Raw genomic sequence first — 18,985 nt, forward strand, 5'->3', positions numbered from 1 at the left:
AGGCTGGGAAAACAAGAGGCCAGCAACCCTAAGGTCCCAAGAAAACAGGTGCATCTTGCTTGGGTTCAGGTGAATAATTTGGACTCTATACATGCCCTCAAACACCCATCAACAGAATGACTAGGAGGAGGAACCCCCAAAATAGAAAAGACTCAGAGATTATGATTTATGCTGCAGATTTACAAATGGATGCAGATATAACCAAGATGTCGGAGATGGAATTCAGGCTAGCAATTGTGAAGACAATGGCTAGAATGGAGAAATCAATTAATGGCAACACAGAGTCTCTAAGGGCAGGAATAAAAGGGGAATTGGCAGAACTTAAAAATGCTATCAATGAGATCCAATCCAATCTAGATAATCTAACAGCTAGGGTAACTGAGGCAGAAGAGAGAATAAGCGACCTGGAAGACAATATAATAGATAAAAAGGGAAAAGAGGAGGCCAGGGAAAAACAACTCAGAATCCATGAAAATAGAATCAGAGAAATAAGTGACACCATGAGGCGTTCCAATGTCAGAATAATTGGAATCCCGGAGGGAGTGGAGAGAGAGAGAGGACTAGAAGATGTATTTGAGCAAATCATAGCTGAGAACTTCCCTAATCTGGAGAATGAAACAAACATTCGAGTCCTAGAGGCAGAGAGGACCCCTCCTAAGATCAAGGAAAACAGGCCAACACCCCGGCATGTAATAGTAAAACTTGCAAATCTTAGAACCAAGGAAACCATCTTCAGGGCAGTTAGGGGGAAGAGATTCCTTACGTACAGAGGGAGGAACATCAGAATAACGTCAGACCTATCCACAGAGACCTGGCAAGCCAGAAGGGCCTGGCAAGACATATTCAGGGTACTAAATGAGAAGAACATGCAGCCAAGAATACTTTATCCGGCAAGGCTTTCATTTAGAATGGATGGAGAGATGCAGAACTTCCACGACTGGCAGAAACTGAAAGAATATGTGACCACTAAGCCGGCCCTGCAAGAAATATTAAGGGGGTTACTATAAAAGGAGAAAGACCCCAAGAGTGATCTACAACAGAAATTTACAGGGACAATCTATAAAGACAACGTCTTCACAGGCAACATGATGACAATTAATTCATATCTTTCAATAATCACTCTCAACGTGAATGGCCTAAATGCTCCCATAAAACGGCACAGGGTTGCAGATTCGATAAAAAGACAGGACCCATCCATATGCTGTCTACAAGAGACTCATTTTGAACCTAAAGATACATCCAGACTGAAAGTGAAGGGATGGAGATCTATCTTCCATGCTAATGGACCTCAAAAGAAAGCTGGGGTAGCAATTCTTAGATCAGACAAATTAGATTTTAAACTAAAGTCTGTAATAAGAGACACAGAAGGACACTATATCATTCTTAAAGGGTCTATCCAACAAGAAGATCTAAAATTGTAAATATCTATGCCCCCAACATGGGAGCAGGCATCTATATAAGCCAACTGTTAACCAAAATAAAGAGTCATATTGATAAAAATACGTTGATCGTAGGAGATCTCAATACTCCACTCTCAGCAATGGACAGATCATCTAAGCAGAAAATCAACAAGGAAACAAGAGCTTTGAATGATACATTCAACCAGATGGACCTCATAGATATTTACAGAACATTCCACCCTAAAACAACAGAATACTCATTCTTCTCAAGCGCACATGGAACTTTCTCCAGAATAGACCATATACTGGGTCACAAATCAGGTCTCAACCGCTACCAAAAGATTGAGATTATTCCCTGCATATTCTCAGACCATATGCTTTAAAACTGGAACTCAATCACAAGAAAAAATTTGGCAGAAATTCAAACACTTGGAAGCTAAAAACCACTCTGCTCAAGAATGTTTGGGTCAACCAAGAAATCAAAGAACTTAAACAATTCATGGAAATCAATGAGAATGAAAACACATTGGTCCAAAACCTACGGGATACTGCAAAGGCAGTCCTAAGGGGGAAATACATAGCCATCCAAGCCTCACTCAAAAAAATAGAAAAATCCTGAATTCACCAACAACTCTACACCTTAAAGAACTAGAGAAAAAGCAACAAACGACACCTAAGCCACACATTAGAAGAGAAATAATTAAAATTAGAGCAGAGATCAATGAATTAGAAACCAGAAACACAGTAGATCAGATCAACGAAACTAGAAGTTGGTTCTTTGAAAGAATTAATAAGATTGATAAACCACTGGCCAGACTTTTCCAAAAGAAAAGAGAAAGGACCCAAATTAATAAAATTATGAATGAAAGGGGACAGATCACGACTAACACCAAGGAAATAGAAACAATTATTAGAAATTATTATCAACAACTATATGCCAATAAACTGAGCAATCTGGATGAAATGGAGGCCTTCCTGGAAACCTATAAGCTGCCAAGACTGAAACAGGAAGAAATTGACAACCTGAATAGGCCAATAACCAGTAACAAGATTGAAGCAGTGATCAAAAACCTCCCAAAAAACAAGAGTCCAGGGCCTGATGGATTCCCTGGGGAATTCTACCAAACATTCAAAGAAGAAATAATACCTATTCTCCTGAAGCTGTTTCAAAAAATAGAAACAGAAGGAAAACTTCCAAACTCATTCTATGAGGCCAGCATTACCTTAATCCCCGAACCAGGCAAAGACCTCATCAAAAAGGAGAATTTCAGACCGATATCCCTGATGAATATGGATTCCAAAATCCTCAACAAAATCCTAGCTAATAGGATCCAACAATACATTAAAAGGATCATCCACCACGACCAAGTGGGATTTATCCCCGGGATGCAAGGGTGGTTCAACATTCGCAAATCAATCAATGTGATAGAACACATTAATAAGAGGAGGGAGAAGAAGCATATGGTCCTCTCAATTGATGCAGAAAAAGCATTTGACAAAATACAACATCCTTTCCTGATTAAAACTCTCCAGAGTATAGGGATAGAGGGAACATTCCTCAAGCTCATAAAATCCATCTATGAAAAACCCCAGCCAATATCATCCTCAATGGGGAGAAGATGAGAGCCTTTCCCTTAAGATCAGGAACACGTCAAGGATGCCCACTCTCACCACTATTGTTCAATATAGTACTAGAAGTCCTAGCAACAGCATCAGACAACAAAAAGAAATAAAAGGTATTCAAATTGGCAAAGAAAAAGTTAAACTCTCTCTTTTCGCAGACGACATGATATTTTAGGTGGAAAACCCAAAAGACTCCACCCCCAAATTACTAGAACTCATACAGCAATTCAGTAATGTGGCAGGATACAAAATCAATGCACAGAAATCAGTTGCTTTCTTATACACTAACAATGTAACTGTAGAAAGAGAAATTAGAGAAATGATTCCATTTACAATAGCACCAAAAACCATAAGATACCTCGGAATAAACCTAACCAAAGAGGTAAAGGATCTATACTCTAGGAACTACAGAACACTCATGAAAGAAATTGAAGAAGACACAAAAAGATGGAAAAATATTCCATGCTCATGGATCGGAAGAATAAACATTGTTAAAATGTCTATGCTACCCAGAGCAATCTATACCTTCAATGCCATCCCGATCAAAATTCCAATGACATTTTTAAAAGTGCTGGAACAAACAATCCTAAAATTTGTATGGAATCAGAAAAGACCCCAAATCACCAAGGAAATGTTGAAAAAGAAAAACAAAGCTGGGGGCATCACGTTGCCTGATTTCAAGCTATATTACAAAGCTGTGATCACCAAGACAGCATGGTACTGGCACAAAAACAGACATACAGACCAATGGAACAGAATAGAGAGCCCAGATATAGAGCCTCAACTCTATGGTCAAATAATCTTTGACAAAGCAGGAAAAAACATGCAATGGAAAAAAGATAGTCTCTTCAATAAATGGTGCTGGGAAAATTGGACAGCCACATGCAGAAGAATGAAACTTGACCATTCTCTAACACCATACACAAAGATAAACTCAAAGTAGATGAAAGACCTCAATGTGAGACAGGAATCCATCAAAATCCTAGAAGAGAACATAGGCAGTAACCTCTTTGACATCGCCCACAGCAACTTCTTTCAAGATACATCTCCAAAAGCTAGTGAAACAAAAGCAAAAATGAACATTTGGGACTTCATCAAGATAAAAAGCTTCTGCACAGCAAAGGAAACAGTCAACAAAACAAAGAAGCAACCCACAGAATGGGAGAAGATATTTGCAAATGACACTACAGATAAAGGGCTGGTATCCAAGATCTATAAAGAACTTCTCAAACTCAACACCCAAAAAACAAATAATGAAGTCAAAAAGTGGGCAGAAGATATGAAAAGACACTTCTCTGAAGAAGACAGACAAATGGCTAACAGACACATGAAAAAATATTCATCATCATTAGCCATCAGGGAAATTCAAATCAAAACCACACTGAGATACCACCTTACACCAGTTAGAATGGCCAAAATGGACAGGGAAAGAAACAACAAATGTTGGAGAGGTTGTGGAGAAAGGGGAACCCTCTTACACTGTTGGTGGGAATGCAAGTTGGTACAGCCACTTTGGAAAACAGTGTGGAGGTTCCTCAAAAATTTAAAAATAGAGCTACCCTATGACCCAGCAATTGCACTACAGGGTATTTACCCCAAAGACACAGATGTAGTGAAAAGAAGGGCCATATGCACCCCAATGTTCATAGCAGCAATGTCTGCAATAGCCAAACTGTGGAAAGAGTCGAGATGCCCTTCAACACATGAATGGATAAAGAAAATGTGGTCCATATATACAATGGAATATTACTCAGCCATCAGAAAAGATGAATACCCAACTTTTACATAAACATGGATGGGACTGGAGGAGATTATGCTAAGTGAAATACGTCAAGCAGAGAAAGTCAATTATCATATGGTTTCACTTATTTGTGGAACATAAGGAATAGCATGGAGGACATTAGGAGAAGGAAGGGAAAAATGGAGGGGGGAATTGGAGGGAGAGATGAACCATGAGAGACTATGGACTCTGAGAAACAGGGTTTTGGGGGGGGGGGGGGGGGTTGGTTAGCCCAGTGATGGGTATTAAGGGCACGTACTGCATGGAGCACTGGGTGTTATACGAAAACAATGGATCGTGGATCACCACATCAAAAACCAATGATGTATTTTATGGTGACTAACATAATATAATAAAATTAAAAAAAAAAAAAAAGAGTTTCCAAGACAAGCAAAAAACTAAAGGAGTTCGTGAACACTAAACCAGCTCTGTAAGATATATTAAAGGGGACCCTTTGAGTGGAAAAGAGAGCCCAAAAGTAACAAAGAATAGAAAGGAACAGAGACAATCTACAGGAACAATGACATTACAGGCAATACAATGGCATTAAATTCATATCTCTCAATAATTACTCTGAATGTAAATGGACTAAAAACTCTAATCAAAAGGCATACAGTATCAGAATGGATAAAAAAAAAAAATAAGACCCATCAATATGCTGCTTAAGAGAGACTCATTTTAGACACAAAGATACTTCCAGATTGAAAGTGAGGGGATGGAGAACCATTTATCATGCCAATGGACATCAAAAGAAAGCTGTAGTAGCCATACTTATGTCAGAAAAACTAGATTTTAAACCAAAGACTGTAATAAGAGATGAAGAGGGTATATATCATAATAACGTAGTCTATCAAAAAAGATCTAACAACTGTAAATATTTATGCCCCTTACTTGAGAGTGGCCAAATAAATAAGCAATTAATATCAAACTTAAAGAGACTCATTGATAATAATACAATAATAGTAGGGGACTTTAACACCTCACTCATAGCAATGGACAGATCATCTAAGCAGAAGAGCAACAAGAAAACAGTGACACACTGGACCAGATGGACTTAACAGATATATTCAGAGCATTTCATCCTAAAGAATACACATTCTTTTCGAGTACACATGGAACATTTTCCAGAATAGATCACATACTAAGTCACAAATCAGGCCTTAACCACTACAAAAAGATTGAGATCATACCATGCATATTTTCAGACCACACTGTTATGAAACTTGAAGTCAATCATAAGAAAAAATTTGGAAAGACCACAGATACCTACTAAAGAATGAATGCATCAACCAGGAAATTAAAGAAAATTTTTAAAAAATACATGGAAGCCTATGAAAATGAAAACATTACAGTTCAAAACCTTTGGGATGCAGCAAAGTCAGTCCTAAGAGGTAAATATATAACAATACAGGCCTTCCTCAAGAAGCAAGAAAAGTCTCAAATACACAACCTAAACTTACATCTAAAGGAGCTGGGAAAACAACAGCAAATAAAGTCTAAATCCAGCAGAAGAAGAGAAATAATAAAGATTAATGATATAGAAATTTAAAAAATAGTAGAACAGATCAACAAAACTAGGAGCTGGTTCTTTAAAAGAATTAACAAAATTGATAAACACCAAGGCAGACTTAACAAAAAGAAAAGAGAAAAGACCCAAATAAATAAAATGATGAATGAAAGAGGAGAGATCACAATCAACACCTCAGAAATACAAACAACTATAAGAGAATATTAGGAACAGTTATATACCAACAAATCAGGCAATCTGGAAGAAATAGATAAATTCCTAGAAACATATAAACTACCAAAACTGAATCAGAAAGAAAGAGAAAATCTGAACAGACCCATAACCAGCAAAGAAATTGAATCAGTAATCAAAAATCTCCCAACAAACAAGAGTCCAGGATCGGATGGCTTCCCAGGGGAATTCTACCAAATATTTAAAGAAGACTTAATACTTATTCTTCTGTTCCAAAACTGTTCCAAAAAATAGAAATGGTAGGAAAACTTCTAAACTCATTTTATAAGGCCAGCATTACCTTGATTCCAACCAGACAACGAACCCACTAAAAAGGATAATTACAGATCAACATCCTTGATGAACATGGATGCAAAAATTCTCAACAAGATACTAGCTAATTGAATCCAATAGTATATTAAAAGGATTATTCACCATGACCAGGTGGAATTTATTCCTGGGCTGCAAGGGTGGTTCAATATCTGCAAATCAATCAAGGTGATACATCACATTAATAAAAGAAAGGATAAGAACCATATGATCCTCTCAATAGATGCAGAAAAAGCATTTGATAAAATATGACATCCTTTCTTGATAAAAATCCTCAAGAAAGTAAGGATAGAAGGAACATACCTCAAGATCATAAAGGCAATATATGAAAAAATTACAGCTAACATCATCTTCAATGGGGGAAAAGGAAGAACTTTTCCCCTAAGGTCAGGAATACAACAGGGATGTCCACTCTCACCACTGTTGCTCAACAAAGTACTGGAAGTCCTAGACTCAGCAATCAGACAACAAAAAGTAATAAAAGACATCCAAAATGACAAGGAAGAAGTCAAACTTTCACTTATCTCAGACGACATGATACTTTAAGTAGAAAACCCAAAAGACTCCCAACAAAAAATCTCTAGAACTAATACAGGAATTCGGCAAAGTTGTAGGATGTAAAATCAACACAGAAGTCTGTTACATTTCTATACACCAATAATGAAGCAGTAGAAAGAGAAATCAAGGAATCAATCTCATTTATAATTGTACCAAAGACCATAAGATACCTAGGAATAAACCTAACCAAAAAGGTAAAAGATCTGTACCCTAAAACTATAGAACACGTATGAAATAAATTAAGGAAGACACAAAGAAATGGAAAAACATTCCATGCTCATGGACTGGAAGAACAAACATTGTTAAAATGTCTATGCTACCCAAAGGAATCTACACATTCAGCAATCCCTATCAAAATAACACCAGCATTTTTCACAGAGCTAGAACAAACAATTCTAAAATTTGTATGGAACCAGAAAAGACCCAAAACAGCCAAAGTAATGTTGAAAAAGAGAAGCAAAGCTGGAGGTATCGCAATTCTGGCCTTCAAGCTATATTACAAGGTGTAGTCATCAAGACAGTATGGTACTGGCACAAAAACAGACACATAGATCAATGGAACAGAATAGAGAACTAGAAATGAACCCACAACTATATGGTCAACTCATCTTTGACAAAGGAGGAAAGAATATCCAATGGAAAAAAGACAGCCTCTTCAACAAATGGTGTTGGGAAAATTGGTCAGCCACATGCAGAGGAATGAAACTGACCACTTTCTTAAACCATACACAAAAATAAATTGAAAATGAATGGAAGACCTAAATGTGAGACAAGAAACCTGAGAACACAGGCAGCAAGTTCTTTGACTTCGGCCACAGCAACTTCTTGTTAGACACATCTCCAGAGGGAAGGGAAACTAAAGCAAAAATGAACTATTGGGATTTCATTAAGATAAAAAGCTTCTGCACAGCAAAGGAAACAATCAACAAAACTAAAAGGCAACTTACAGAATGGGAGAAGATATTCACAAATAACATCAGATAAAGGGCTAGTATCCAAAATCTATAAAGGACTCATCAAACACAACACCCAAAAAAACAAAAAAAACAAAAAATCCAGTTAAGAAATGGGAAGAAGACACGAACAGATATTTCTCCAAAGAAGACATAAAAATGACTAACAGACACATAAAAAAATGTTCAACATCACTCAGCATCAGGGAAATGCAAATTAAAACTACAATGAGAATAGCAATTGCACTACTAGGTATTTATCCAAAGGATAAAAAATAATTATTTAAAAGGGCCCATGCACCCCAATGTTTATAGCAGCACTATCTGCAATAGCCAAAATATGGAAAGAGCCCAAATGTCCATTGACTGATGAACGGATAAATTAAAAGTGAATATATATATATATTCCACAATGGAATATTACAGTTATCAAAAATAATGAAATCTTGCCATTTGCAATGACATGGATGGAGCTAGAGTGTATTATGCTAAGTAAAATAAGTCAGTCAGAGAAAGACTCATATATGGAATTTAAGAAACAAAACAGATGAACACAGTGAAGGGAAGGAAAAATAAGATAAAAACAGAGAAAGAGGGGCACCTGGGAAGTTCAGTCCTTTAAGCATCTGAGTCTTGGTTTTGGCTCAGGTCATGATCTCAGGGCCATGAGGTCAAGCCCCAGGATGGGCTCTGTGCTCAGTGTGGAGTGTGCTTGAGATTCTCTCTCTGTGTCCCTATGCCCTTCCCCTTGCTTTCTAAATAAATAAATAAATAAATAAATAAATAAATAAATAAATATTTTTAGGCAAACCGTAAGAGACTCTTAACTATAGGGAACAAAAGAGAGTTGCTGGAGGGGAGGTGGGTTGGGGGTTGGGGTAAATGGGTGATGGGCATTAAGGAGGGCACTTGTAATGAGCACTGGGTGTTATATCAAGTGATGAATCACTAAATTATTCCTCTGAAACTAATACTACACTATGTCTTAACTAACTTTAATTTAAATAAAATCTTGAAATAAAAATAAAAATAAATTAAATTATAATCCATTTCAAAGTAATAAAAAGAATATTGTTGAAGTTTGGACAGACACCTTACCATTCATTTCCTTGTGAAGGGTTTTCTAGTAGCACTCGGATTATGTATAATAAGCAGCTTAATAATTTGAGAGAAAAATTGAATAGACGAATTCTTAGACCTTTAAACAAACAACAAAAATTTAATTTTTATTTGAACTTAGTTCATGAAGGACCAAAAAAAATTGTCAAAAATAACAACTTTAAGTATAGAACTTAAATTGTATTTAGAAACTATAATTGTCTAAACTCTTAAATTTTAGGTAGCTGAATTTTAATTACCTAAATATTTAAACAAAAACTGACATTGACAGATTGTATGCACTGAAAATGGCAATGAATATTATACCCAAGGATAAATCTAGGTTTGAGCATTCAGAAGCCACAAAAATATTTCCAATCAAGATTGGTTCAAATATTCTTAGAAGTGTAAGCATTTTTATATCCATGAATTTTGGAATAAATTTTAGCTAGCTAGAAAACCTAGACACTTACAAGTTCATCAGATAGTTTATAAATCTTTTACTTTCAGAACACCTTGTGGATTTGATTATAGAGAAATTATAATCATGTATATAATTATATATGTACTCTCAATTAGTAATTATATAATTGTAGAAGAGTCATAATAGCATTTGCTGGAAAATACATGCATACACACACACTTTTTAGTTCGACCAGTTGAAACTTACTTTTGACTTTAGGTTGAATACCAATGAAATCTTTGATATTTGGGGGTATTAAGACTGCTATGTATGTATCTATAAAACTGTGTAGGTCACAGTTATGCAGCCTATAATACTTGATGATGAAGAAGAGCAATTAACATTAAGCAAAATATGCCTAAAATCTGATTAATAGAAGCATTACCTTTCCTGTAATTATCAGGTGGTATCTGATTGATGCATTATGAATAAAATTTTCAGAAAGGTCTTCTTATAATTATTATTTAATAAAATCTGGAAATGAAATGTCATTTTTTTTACTCTGCTATATATGAGTGTACTTGAAGTAACATTTCTTAACAGTAAAAGGTTAATGCTTATTAATTGTGTAATTTTTCCTAGGTTTCCCTATGAAAATGCTAGGTACATTTTATGGGTTAGCTTCTTCATAAAGTCTTTTAAACTGTTAATGAAATTGCCCTGGTTTTATAGAACTGGTCTCCTCAAATAACTATTTAATCAAAGTTGGCTGCTGGTGAAGTATTCAAATAATGCATCTATCTTTTCTGGCCTGCAAAGATAGCATTGTTAGTATTAAAATCAAGGAAACCTATTCAGATGATGTGGCCACTTTAGGTAATACTTCTTGGTGGGACTTCCTCAGAAATTCTAAACAACCAGGTTGGAAAGGCATTAGCTATGATTAGCCTTAACTCTGGAGCTAACTTGCCATTAAGAATCTCTAACCAGGGGCACCTGGGTGGCTCAGTCGTTAAGCGTCTGCCTTCCGCTCAGGTCATGATCCCAGGGTCCTGGGATTGAGCCCCGCATCGGGCTCCCTGCTCAGCGGAAGCCTGCTTCTCCCTCTCCCCGCCCCCTGCTTGTGTTCCTTCTCTCGCTGTGTCTCTTTCTGTCAAGTAAATAAAATCTAAAAAAAAAAAAAAGAATCTCTAACCAGTGTGCCTTACATACTGAAACAGTCCCTACACTCGGTATTTGGATAAACTCCCACAACTTGGGCTTTTCTCTTTGGACCCTATAGAGACACAACTTAATCTAGACCACCCCAAGAAGATTCCAGGGTCAAAAAGAACAAAAAGTCTACACCAATCCATAAGATAGACTTCTCCATTGTTTGCTGACATTTTAAGCAATAATCACATGAAAAATTATATATTGACTCATTATATATGGCTTTTAAAAAATATGTGGCATTACAGGAAGGCGACAAGTATCACTGACACATCAGCCTTGAATGGTCTTAGGTCAGTGACTTATGCCAATTTCATGTCTTCTTGAAGTTGAAATGTTTCCCAAATTTATCTGATGAGAAGAATCAGTGGAGTGTGAAACTCTGAGCTGAGGCCTACACTTCCTGATTCAAAATCTCCAGAGAAGGGTGCTAGTAATCTGTACATTTCAGAAAACCCTTGTTATCAGGCATGATTGGGAAGCATTAAACTCCTCCTCAATAAATCAGATAATTATTCCGGTTTGGTCAGAGCCTTCTCAGTATCCCTCACAGTTAAAATAAGGGGACCCACATTTAAATTATTTTCCTAAATGTCTCGACTAATCCAGATGGTCCTCTCACAAGTCTGCTTATTGATGTGGGATTTGGGGAATTACAGGTATTCAAAAATCCTAACACCACCAAATGTAACATCTATAGCTTTCTAAACTTTTACTGCCTGGCAGAAAAGATTATCATATTTATTCTACATAAAAGATATTTTGCAAAAGGATTGCATGGCTGAATTTTTTTAGGCAAATATGTACAAACATATACACAGTAGAATAAAATGAATTACTTACTTGATCTCTGGTTTTTGATAAAAAATAACTTTAGCCTCTCTTTAAATGTGTTTTCATTCATATAGAATTCAACTTGTACCCTGCAAGCAGAAGATAAAAATATAATTAATCTTAAGATGAATACATTTAAAAATAATTTTATTTAATGCATTATATACTTTGAGTGAATCCCCACTACAGAAAATGAAAATTGAGTAAAAATACTGAATTTTTTGGAGAGAAGCAGTTACTTTCTAATTCTAAACATAGAATAAGTTCAAATATCATATATTTAATTCAATTATCTGTATTACCAGATGTAATGAATGGTATAAATAATTCAAAACAGCAATAATATGTGTCTTTGGAATAATTTTGAATCAGTGTTTTCACAAGTTTTTTCTCTGTCATTAGAATCAATTGGGTATTTGAAGAATCCAGTTTGAACACCACCACCCGATATGCTGCATCAGAATCTTAAGGCACCAGCCTGAAAATCTATTTTTAAAAAGCCTTTCCGTCCATTTTGAGCCTATTTGGGACCCACATTATGGGACATTTTACCTCTTTATTTATTTATTTAAGTTTATATTAAAATATACATGGATCAACAAAGGAGTAGTGACAACATGTAGAATGTTAAAGTCAACATAGCTAGGTTATAAACCAGACAAAACAATTAAGGAACTGAATATTATATATTTAAGCTACAATACAATAATACCAACAGTCTAAAAAATAGTAGCATGCCAATAAGTACATTTGCTTTCTCCCTAAATTCCAGCAAACTTCTCTCATATGATGACATAATTAATATTTTCAAAATACTGGGTGAAAAGAAATATTAGGTTCATGATGATTTGTTAATAATCATTTGTTATTTTTTAATTGTTTTTTAATTGTTATTTTTTAATTGTTAATAATCAAATGTTATTTTTATTTGAAATTTTCTTAATTAAATGGTCTCAAATACACTTATTTTATGTTTCCAAAACAGCTAAGAAAGCACTTTAATGTTTACACAAACAATAGACTTAATTTCATTTTTCCTAATATCACAAAATTTTTACAATGTGATCTTTATAAACTAGAAACTTTATTTTGTAACTCTTAATCCCCTTCACCTATTTTGCACCTCCCAAACCCTATCCCCTCTGGCAATCACCATTTTGTTTTCCATATCTCTGAGTTTTGTTCCATTTTGTTTGTTCATTTGTTTTGTTTTTTAGATTACAAATATAAGTGGAATTCTAGTTTTAAAGTAAGTCATAGGATGTAACGTACAGCAAGGTGACTATAGTCAATAATATTGTATTGCAAATTTGAAAGTTGATAAGAAAATAAATCTTAGAAGTTTTCATTACAAGAAAAGAAATTCTTTGTAAGTTTGTATGGTGATAAATGGAAAGTAGATTTATTGTGGTGATCATTTCACAATGTATACCAATGTCAAATCATTATGCTTACACCTGAAACTAATATAATGTATGTCAATTATACTTCAATTAAAAAATTGCAATATCCTCTAGCAAAACATTTACGTATGCATCCCTACACATACATAAACATACATGCTACAAAAGTGCATGCACACACATAGAGACATAGAACTCCAGTAGTATCTTAGAAATCCATCATTGAGTCTGTTTTACTTGTTTTTTGGCTGAAAAGGCAGTTCATTTTAAATAAAGTAACTCTAATATTGATATCAAGCTAAATTATTTCAAATCTGCTATGGATACAAAAGCAATTTTGAAAGGACATATGGCTATTATGCAAGTAATTCAGCAAAAGGCCATGAAGATTTGCTCTAGAGTTATCAAATTTATAAGACTATTAGTCCATTCTTCCAATAATATCTGAAGTTCAGTACTGGGTTCAACTAAACAACAGAGGTTTAACTAAAATTAGGTCATTTAAAGCCTTATGCAAAATAATGAGGAATCTGGAAAGCATCTCATATGAAGACAAGTTTAAGGAACTGGAAATGTTTAGCCTAAATATGAACAGTTAGCAGTAACAGAATAGCTGTCTTTAAATATTGAAGTGGCCATCATTATTAAAATGAGATGACTCATAATATGATGCTCTATTGTATAAGATTAATCATAGAGAAATAGGAGAATTAGGAATGAGATTACCCAATTTTGAAATGGCTATCATTGTGAAGTGAAGAGTTCTCCAATATATATAAATGTACCAAAGACTGGATAACAGCTTGAAATGCAGTGACTGTTTTTTTCCTGAGGTAAAGACAATTTTGCATGAGATAAATTCTCTCATTAAATGACTTCCAGATTCCCTCCTCATTATAATATTATGTGAAGTAAAACAATTAATCTAGTGATCTCTGAGACCATATGATCACCAGGGAACATAAGATATTAAAGCATAAGTTTATACAAAGGGTATTTTTTAAAGCTAAAGCTAACATACAAAGCAAAATAATTTTGGATCCATGTCTTTTCTCAGGTACAGAAAAATGACTTTTAAGTTAACTACTCATAATATTGAGCAGAGCTTTCTTTTATTTTTTTAATAACAACTTTTCCGAGAATCAAAGCCAGTTAGTGTTAGTATATTCTTAGAGGACCTTCTTAGCACCATAGAGTTCTCTAATACTCAGGGACTTAGTAGAGTTTAGTGTTAATCCTTCCTAATTTTTTCATGATTTTAATTTATTTTAAATATTCTCTTCATATTTCTTTTTCCAGATTTAAATGTGCTTTCCCCTTTTTTCCTTCTCTCCTTCCTTCCTTCCTTCCTTTTGTTCTTCTGAACTCTCTCCTCCAACTAACTTTATTTGAATTTACCTCCATCCAAATAGGTCAACTTAGTGCACTCTTTCTGGACCTTCCCCAGAACCCCACAGTTTTAGTCACATTTATCCCAGTGTAATAGTGGAATTATAATTGTATTTAATAAAAAAAATAAAATGGAATTACAATTACTAGGTGGTATCTTCTCCTATTGACATGTTTTCATTGTTTAATAATATTAGCTTTCTATTGGTCAACAACATTTTATTGTTTGATTTGCATAGACCCTACGTGTTCTTTGTGACATTTATTTCTGGGTATTTTATAATTTTGTTTGCTATTTTTAAAGTGTTTTGTTCTAACCTTTAACTTTTGGTTTTAGTATTGTAAATAGCTACCATGTTGAATTCCTTCATATGCAGTAATACTTTTTTTTCCAGGTTTATTGCTTGGGTTTTCTAGACAGACAATCATGTCATCTAAAAATCTCCAATATTTTTATTTACATTTAATTGTTATTATGTTGACTAGCACTTATTGAGGAAAAAATATCAACTGTGGTATGCATTCTTAGAAGGCCTCTTGTGCTTTAGCAATAATTATATTGTCATCCCTGGAATTGCAATAAACATTTATATCTTACTAAAAATCCTATCAGGAGTGGACGGATATTGATTGCTTTCAAAAGCCTATCTTGATTCTATCAAATTGATGGTACCTTTTGGGGATTTTTTTTGACATTGGTTTGGTGAATTGTTTTAATAGTTTTTCTATAATGCAATTATTTTTTCAATTCTGGACTAGTTTCGGTAGTCATGAATTATTCAGGTAATTTACTGGTGGATTCATTTTCTTATATTTTTAGGAGTTTTTCTTCTAGAGTCATAAATAACTAGCACATTGATGTGCTATCATCTTTAGATTATTCTAATATCTTCAAATATGAACTGAAAAAATATATGAATTGAAAACCTCTCCAGATTTTTCTACAGACTGTAACAATTCTGATTACTACAAAGATGTTTTGTGTAACTATTGTTAATTTGCCTTAATATTGACTTTAATTTGTTACTTTTTTTTTTCTTTTCTTTTCCTTCTGGTGCTCTGGTTACTTGAATTTAGTGTAAGAATCATGCAGGATCTTGTTAAAAGCTAATTTCCTTGTTTCACTCTTAAAATTCTTCTTTACTAAGATAGGTCTTACCATTTTAACCACACAAAAAATAATTCTGACCCAGGCTACCCACACACTGTTCTTTCAGAAACACTATTTCACTTTTTTCAAGTGCTAATAATGCCTTGGGCTCTGTAGGATGTCAAACCTTTGCAGATATTCTCTTTGGAACTTGTAGTAGATCACTACCAAAGGAAGATTCTTCTCTGATTTCTCTTTGGTGCTGTCCCTTCCTACCTCCCTCTGAGTCTGCAATATTGGTCACGGAGTCCATGCATGAGTTTTTATGACTATACTCATGTCAAACAAGGCAATACCTGCCTGGACTTTCTGGCCTCAGCAGACAGGTTCAGTGGATACATGTTAGTCTCTCTATGTATTTATTGCTGGGTGTTTTTCTTTGGAAAATCTACATCTGGATGTTAAGTTAATGGACAAAGCTCCATTGCAATTCCCCCCATGCCTTAAGAACTTTGCACCTGGTATCATTTTTGTGCTTTTAAATTGGTGTATCCCTCTAACTCTATGTTTGGTGCTCTGACTCCAAAGATCAAGGAAAAAAAAGAAAATCTCTTTGTGTTCTACTGCCAAGTTTCTCTCACTCTATTCTGACCACACTACTAAACCTAAAATGGGGCTTATACCTATGAGAATTACACCTTTCCAAACATACATTATTGTAAATGTACCCTTATTTTTCTAAAGTCATTGCTATGTGTTGAACTATGTCCCTTAAAAAGATATGTTGAAGTCCTAACCCCAGTACCTCATAATGTGACCTTATTTGGGAATGAGTCATTGCAGACATAATTAGTTAAATTAAGATGACATCATACTGGAGTAAGATGGGTCTGTAATCCAATACCCCGGTATCTTTATTAGAGGAAAATTTGGACACTGACAAAGAAGAAAGATGGCCATGTGAAGACAGAGACAAAGACTGGCCACAATCCCAGGAACACCTAGGGCTACAAGCTGAAAAGGCAAGTGAGGATTCTCCCCTAGAGACTTAGGAAAGAGCATAGCACAACCAACAATTTGATTTCAAACGTCTAAAATCCAGAGCTTGGAATTAATAAACCTCTGTTGTTTTAAGGCACCTAGTTTCTGGCTCTTTGTTATGGCAATCCTTCAAAACTAATACCGTAATATTCCATGATGATGACAGTAGCATTTCGTAGTTATATGAAGTAAGTCCTTCAGAATGTAAGCTCCACGAGGGCCAGAACTCTATTTTGTTTTGTTCATGATTGTATCTTTAGCATGTCAAATATTACTTGGGACCCACTAGGCATTAACTGTGAGTGATTGAAGGCCTGAACAATCAGTGAGATCATATTATGCAACCATCAAAAAAACACGAAAGCTTGCCATTTACAACGACATGGATGGAACTAGAGGGTATTATGCTAAGCGAAATAAGTCAATCAGAGAAAGACATGTATCATATGACCTCACTGATATGAGGAATTCTTAATCTCAGGAAACAAACTGAGGGTTGCTGGAGTGGTGGGGGGTGGGAGGGTTGGGGTGGCTGTGTGATAGACATTGGGGAGGGTATGTGCTATGGTGAGCACTGTGAATTGTGTAAGACTGATGAATCACAGACCTGTACCTCTGAAACAAATAATACATTATATGTTAAAAAAAAAAAAAAAGAAGATAGTAGGAAGGGAAAAATGAAGGGGGGGAAATCGGAGGGGGAGATGAACCATGAGAGACTATAGACTCTGAGAAACAAACTGAGGGTTCTAGAGGGGAGTGGGGTGGAAGGATGGGCTAGCCTGGTGATGGGTATTAAAGAGGGCACGTTCTGCATGGAGCACTGGGTGTTATACACAAACAATGAATCATGGAACACTACATCAAAAACTAATGATGTAATGTATGGTGATTAACATAATAAAATAAAATTTTAAAAATTTTTTTAAAAACCTCATGTGCTCATGTGCAGTGTTCATTTGCAGGGCCTACTCTCCGTGCTCCCTAATTTTATTTAAAAGAATTAAAGGTAAGCAACCCCATTTAACTTAACTTTGCATGGGAAGCAAAAAATAAAGAAAGCCAGGATAAGTGTAAAGGTACATTTTTTTCACCCTTGAAAAGATTTGCCTTTTCATACACCCACCCAACTGCATGAGTAGGGGGCAGGTGTAGTTTAAGCCATTAAAAAAAAAGAAAAAAGAGAACAGAAGAGAAAAGAAAAAACAAAGAACTGTAAACAGAATAAAAAGTAGCAAAAATACACAGCATTTAGGCTTGTAGTAAACTGTTTGATATGTATTATACATCTTACCACCACCACCTCGAGAAAAAGATCAGATACTTCAAACTCATGTCCATTTCTTTTCTCTCACCTCAACTCTACTTCTTCCCACTAACACACACACACACACACACACACACACACACGCAGAAGCCCCCAAGATACAATGCACACATACATGTGTACACATACACACATAAACATATATACATGCATGCAAACATATACACATACATTCTGGAAGTATAGAGCTGTTAGCCCCAGAAAGGCTTATAAATTTACATAATATGACCACAGGCAGCACAGCCCCATCACAAACCTAACAGCCTCCCAATCAAAACTCATAACAACTACAACCTGTAAATCCTCTTTTCTTTTTCTCTATACTTTTAAGAAGAGGATACAAAATACCATGTAATCTCTAACTCAGATTGGAATAGTGCACCCATTTTAAAAAGTTAAAGGAAAAAATAGCGGGGCTCACACATCCCAGGATTGCTAGGAATGGCATGGTTAAATATCAAAGCCCAGTTTGGGGAAAAAGAAATGTGTGTTTTCAAAGAGGAACCCATTGGGTCTCAAATACTTAGGTCATGTTCAACAGATGCTAGTTCTTAGCATGAATCCAGAAATTACATGAAGACACTCACATACAGTGAAAGAAGCACCTTTTAATTTTATATCATTAAATTCACCAATGACCTAAGACTTTATATCAATACTCCAAGCAGCCTCTTTCATTTTGCATTCATAGGGAGAAGTCATATTTCAATAATGGGCACAGCTCACTAAGACATATATATATTTCTTTAGGATATTTTAGTACTTAGTACTCTTAATTCAAGTAAAAATAACATATATGACTTGGA

The 18,985-nt window shown here is 35.1% G+C and overlaps 1 protein-coding gene across 7 annotated transcripts in view; it reads right to left on the reverse strand.

Annotated features, from left to right (window-relative positions):
- KCNT2 (potassium sodium-activated channel subfamily T member 2) overlaps positions 1 to 18,985 on the reverse strand; it is a 377,236-nt gene that overhangs the window by 260,115 nt on the left and 98,136 nt on the right. For all 7 annotated transcript variants that reach the window (XM_032422169.1, XM_032422163.1, XM_032422167.1 and 4 more), the window contains exons 2-3: positions 11,939 to 12,018; positions 9,481 to 9,580 (exon numbers count right to left, since the gene is read on the reverse strand). In XM_032422169.1, the coding sequence (XP_032278060.1) occupies positions 9,481 to 9,580; positions 11,939 to 12,018 (180 nt within the window). The remainder of the gene's footprint in view (positions 1 to 9,480; positions 9,581 to 11,938; positions 12,019 to 18,985) is intronic.

Source organism: Phoca vitulina, unplaced genomic scaffold (genome assembly GCF_004348235.1).
Source record: "Phoca vitulina isolate PV1807 unplaced genomic scaffold, GSC_HSeal_1.0 scaffold26, whole genome shotgun sequence".
Taxonomy (NCBI): Eukaryota; Metazoa; Chordata; class Mammalia; order Carnivora; family Phocidae; genus Phoca; species Phoca vitulina.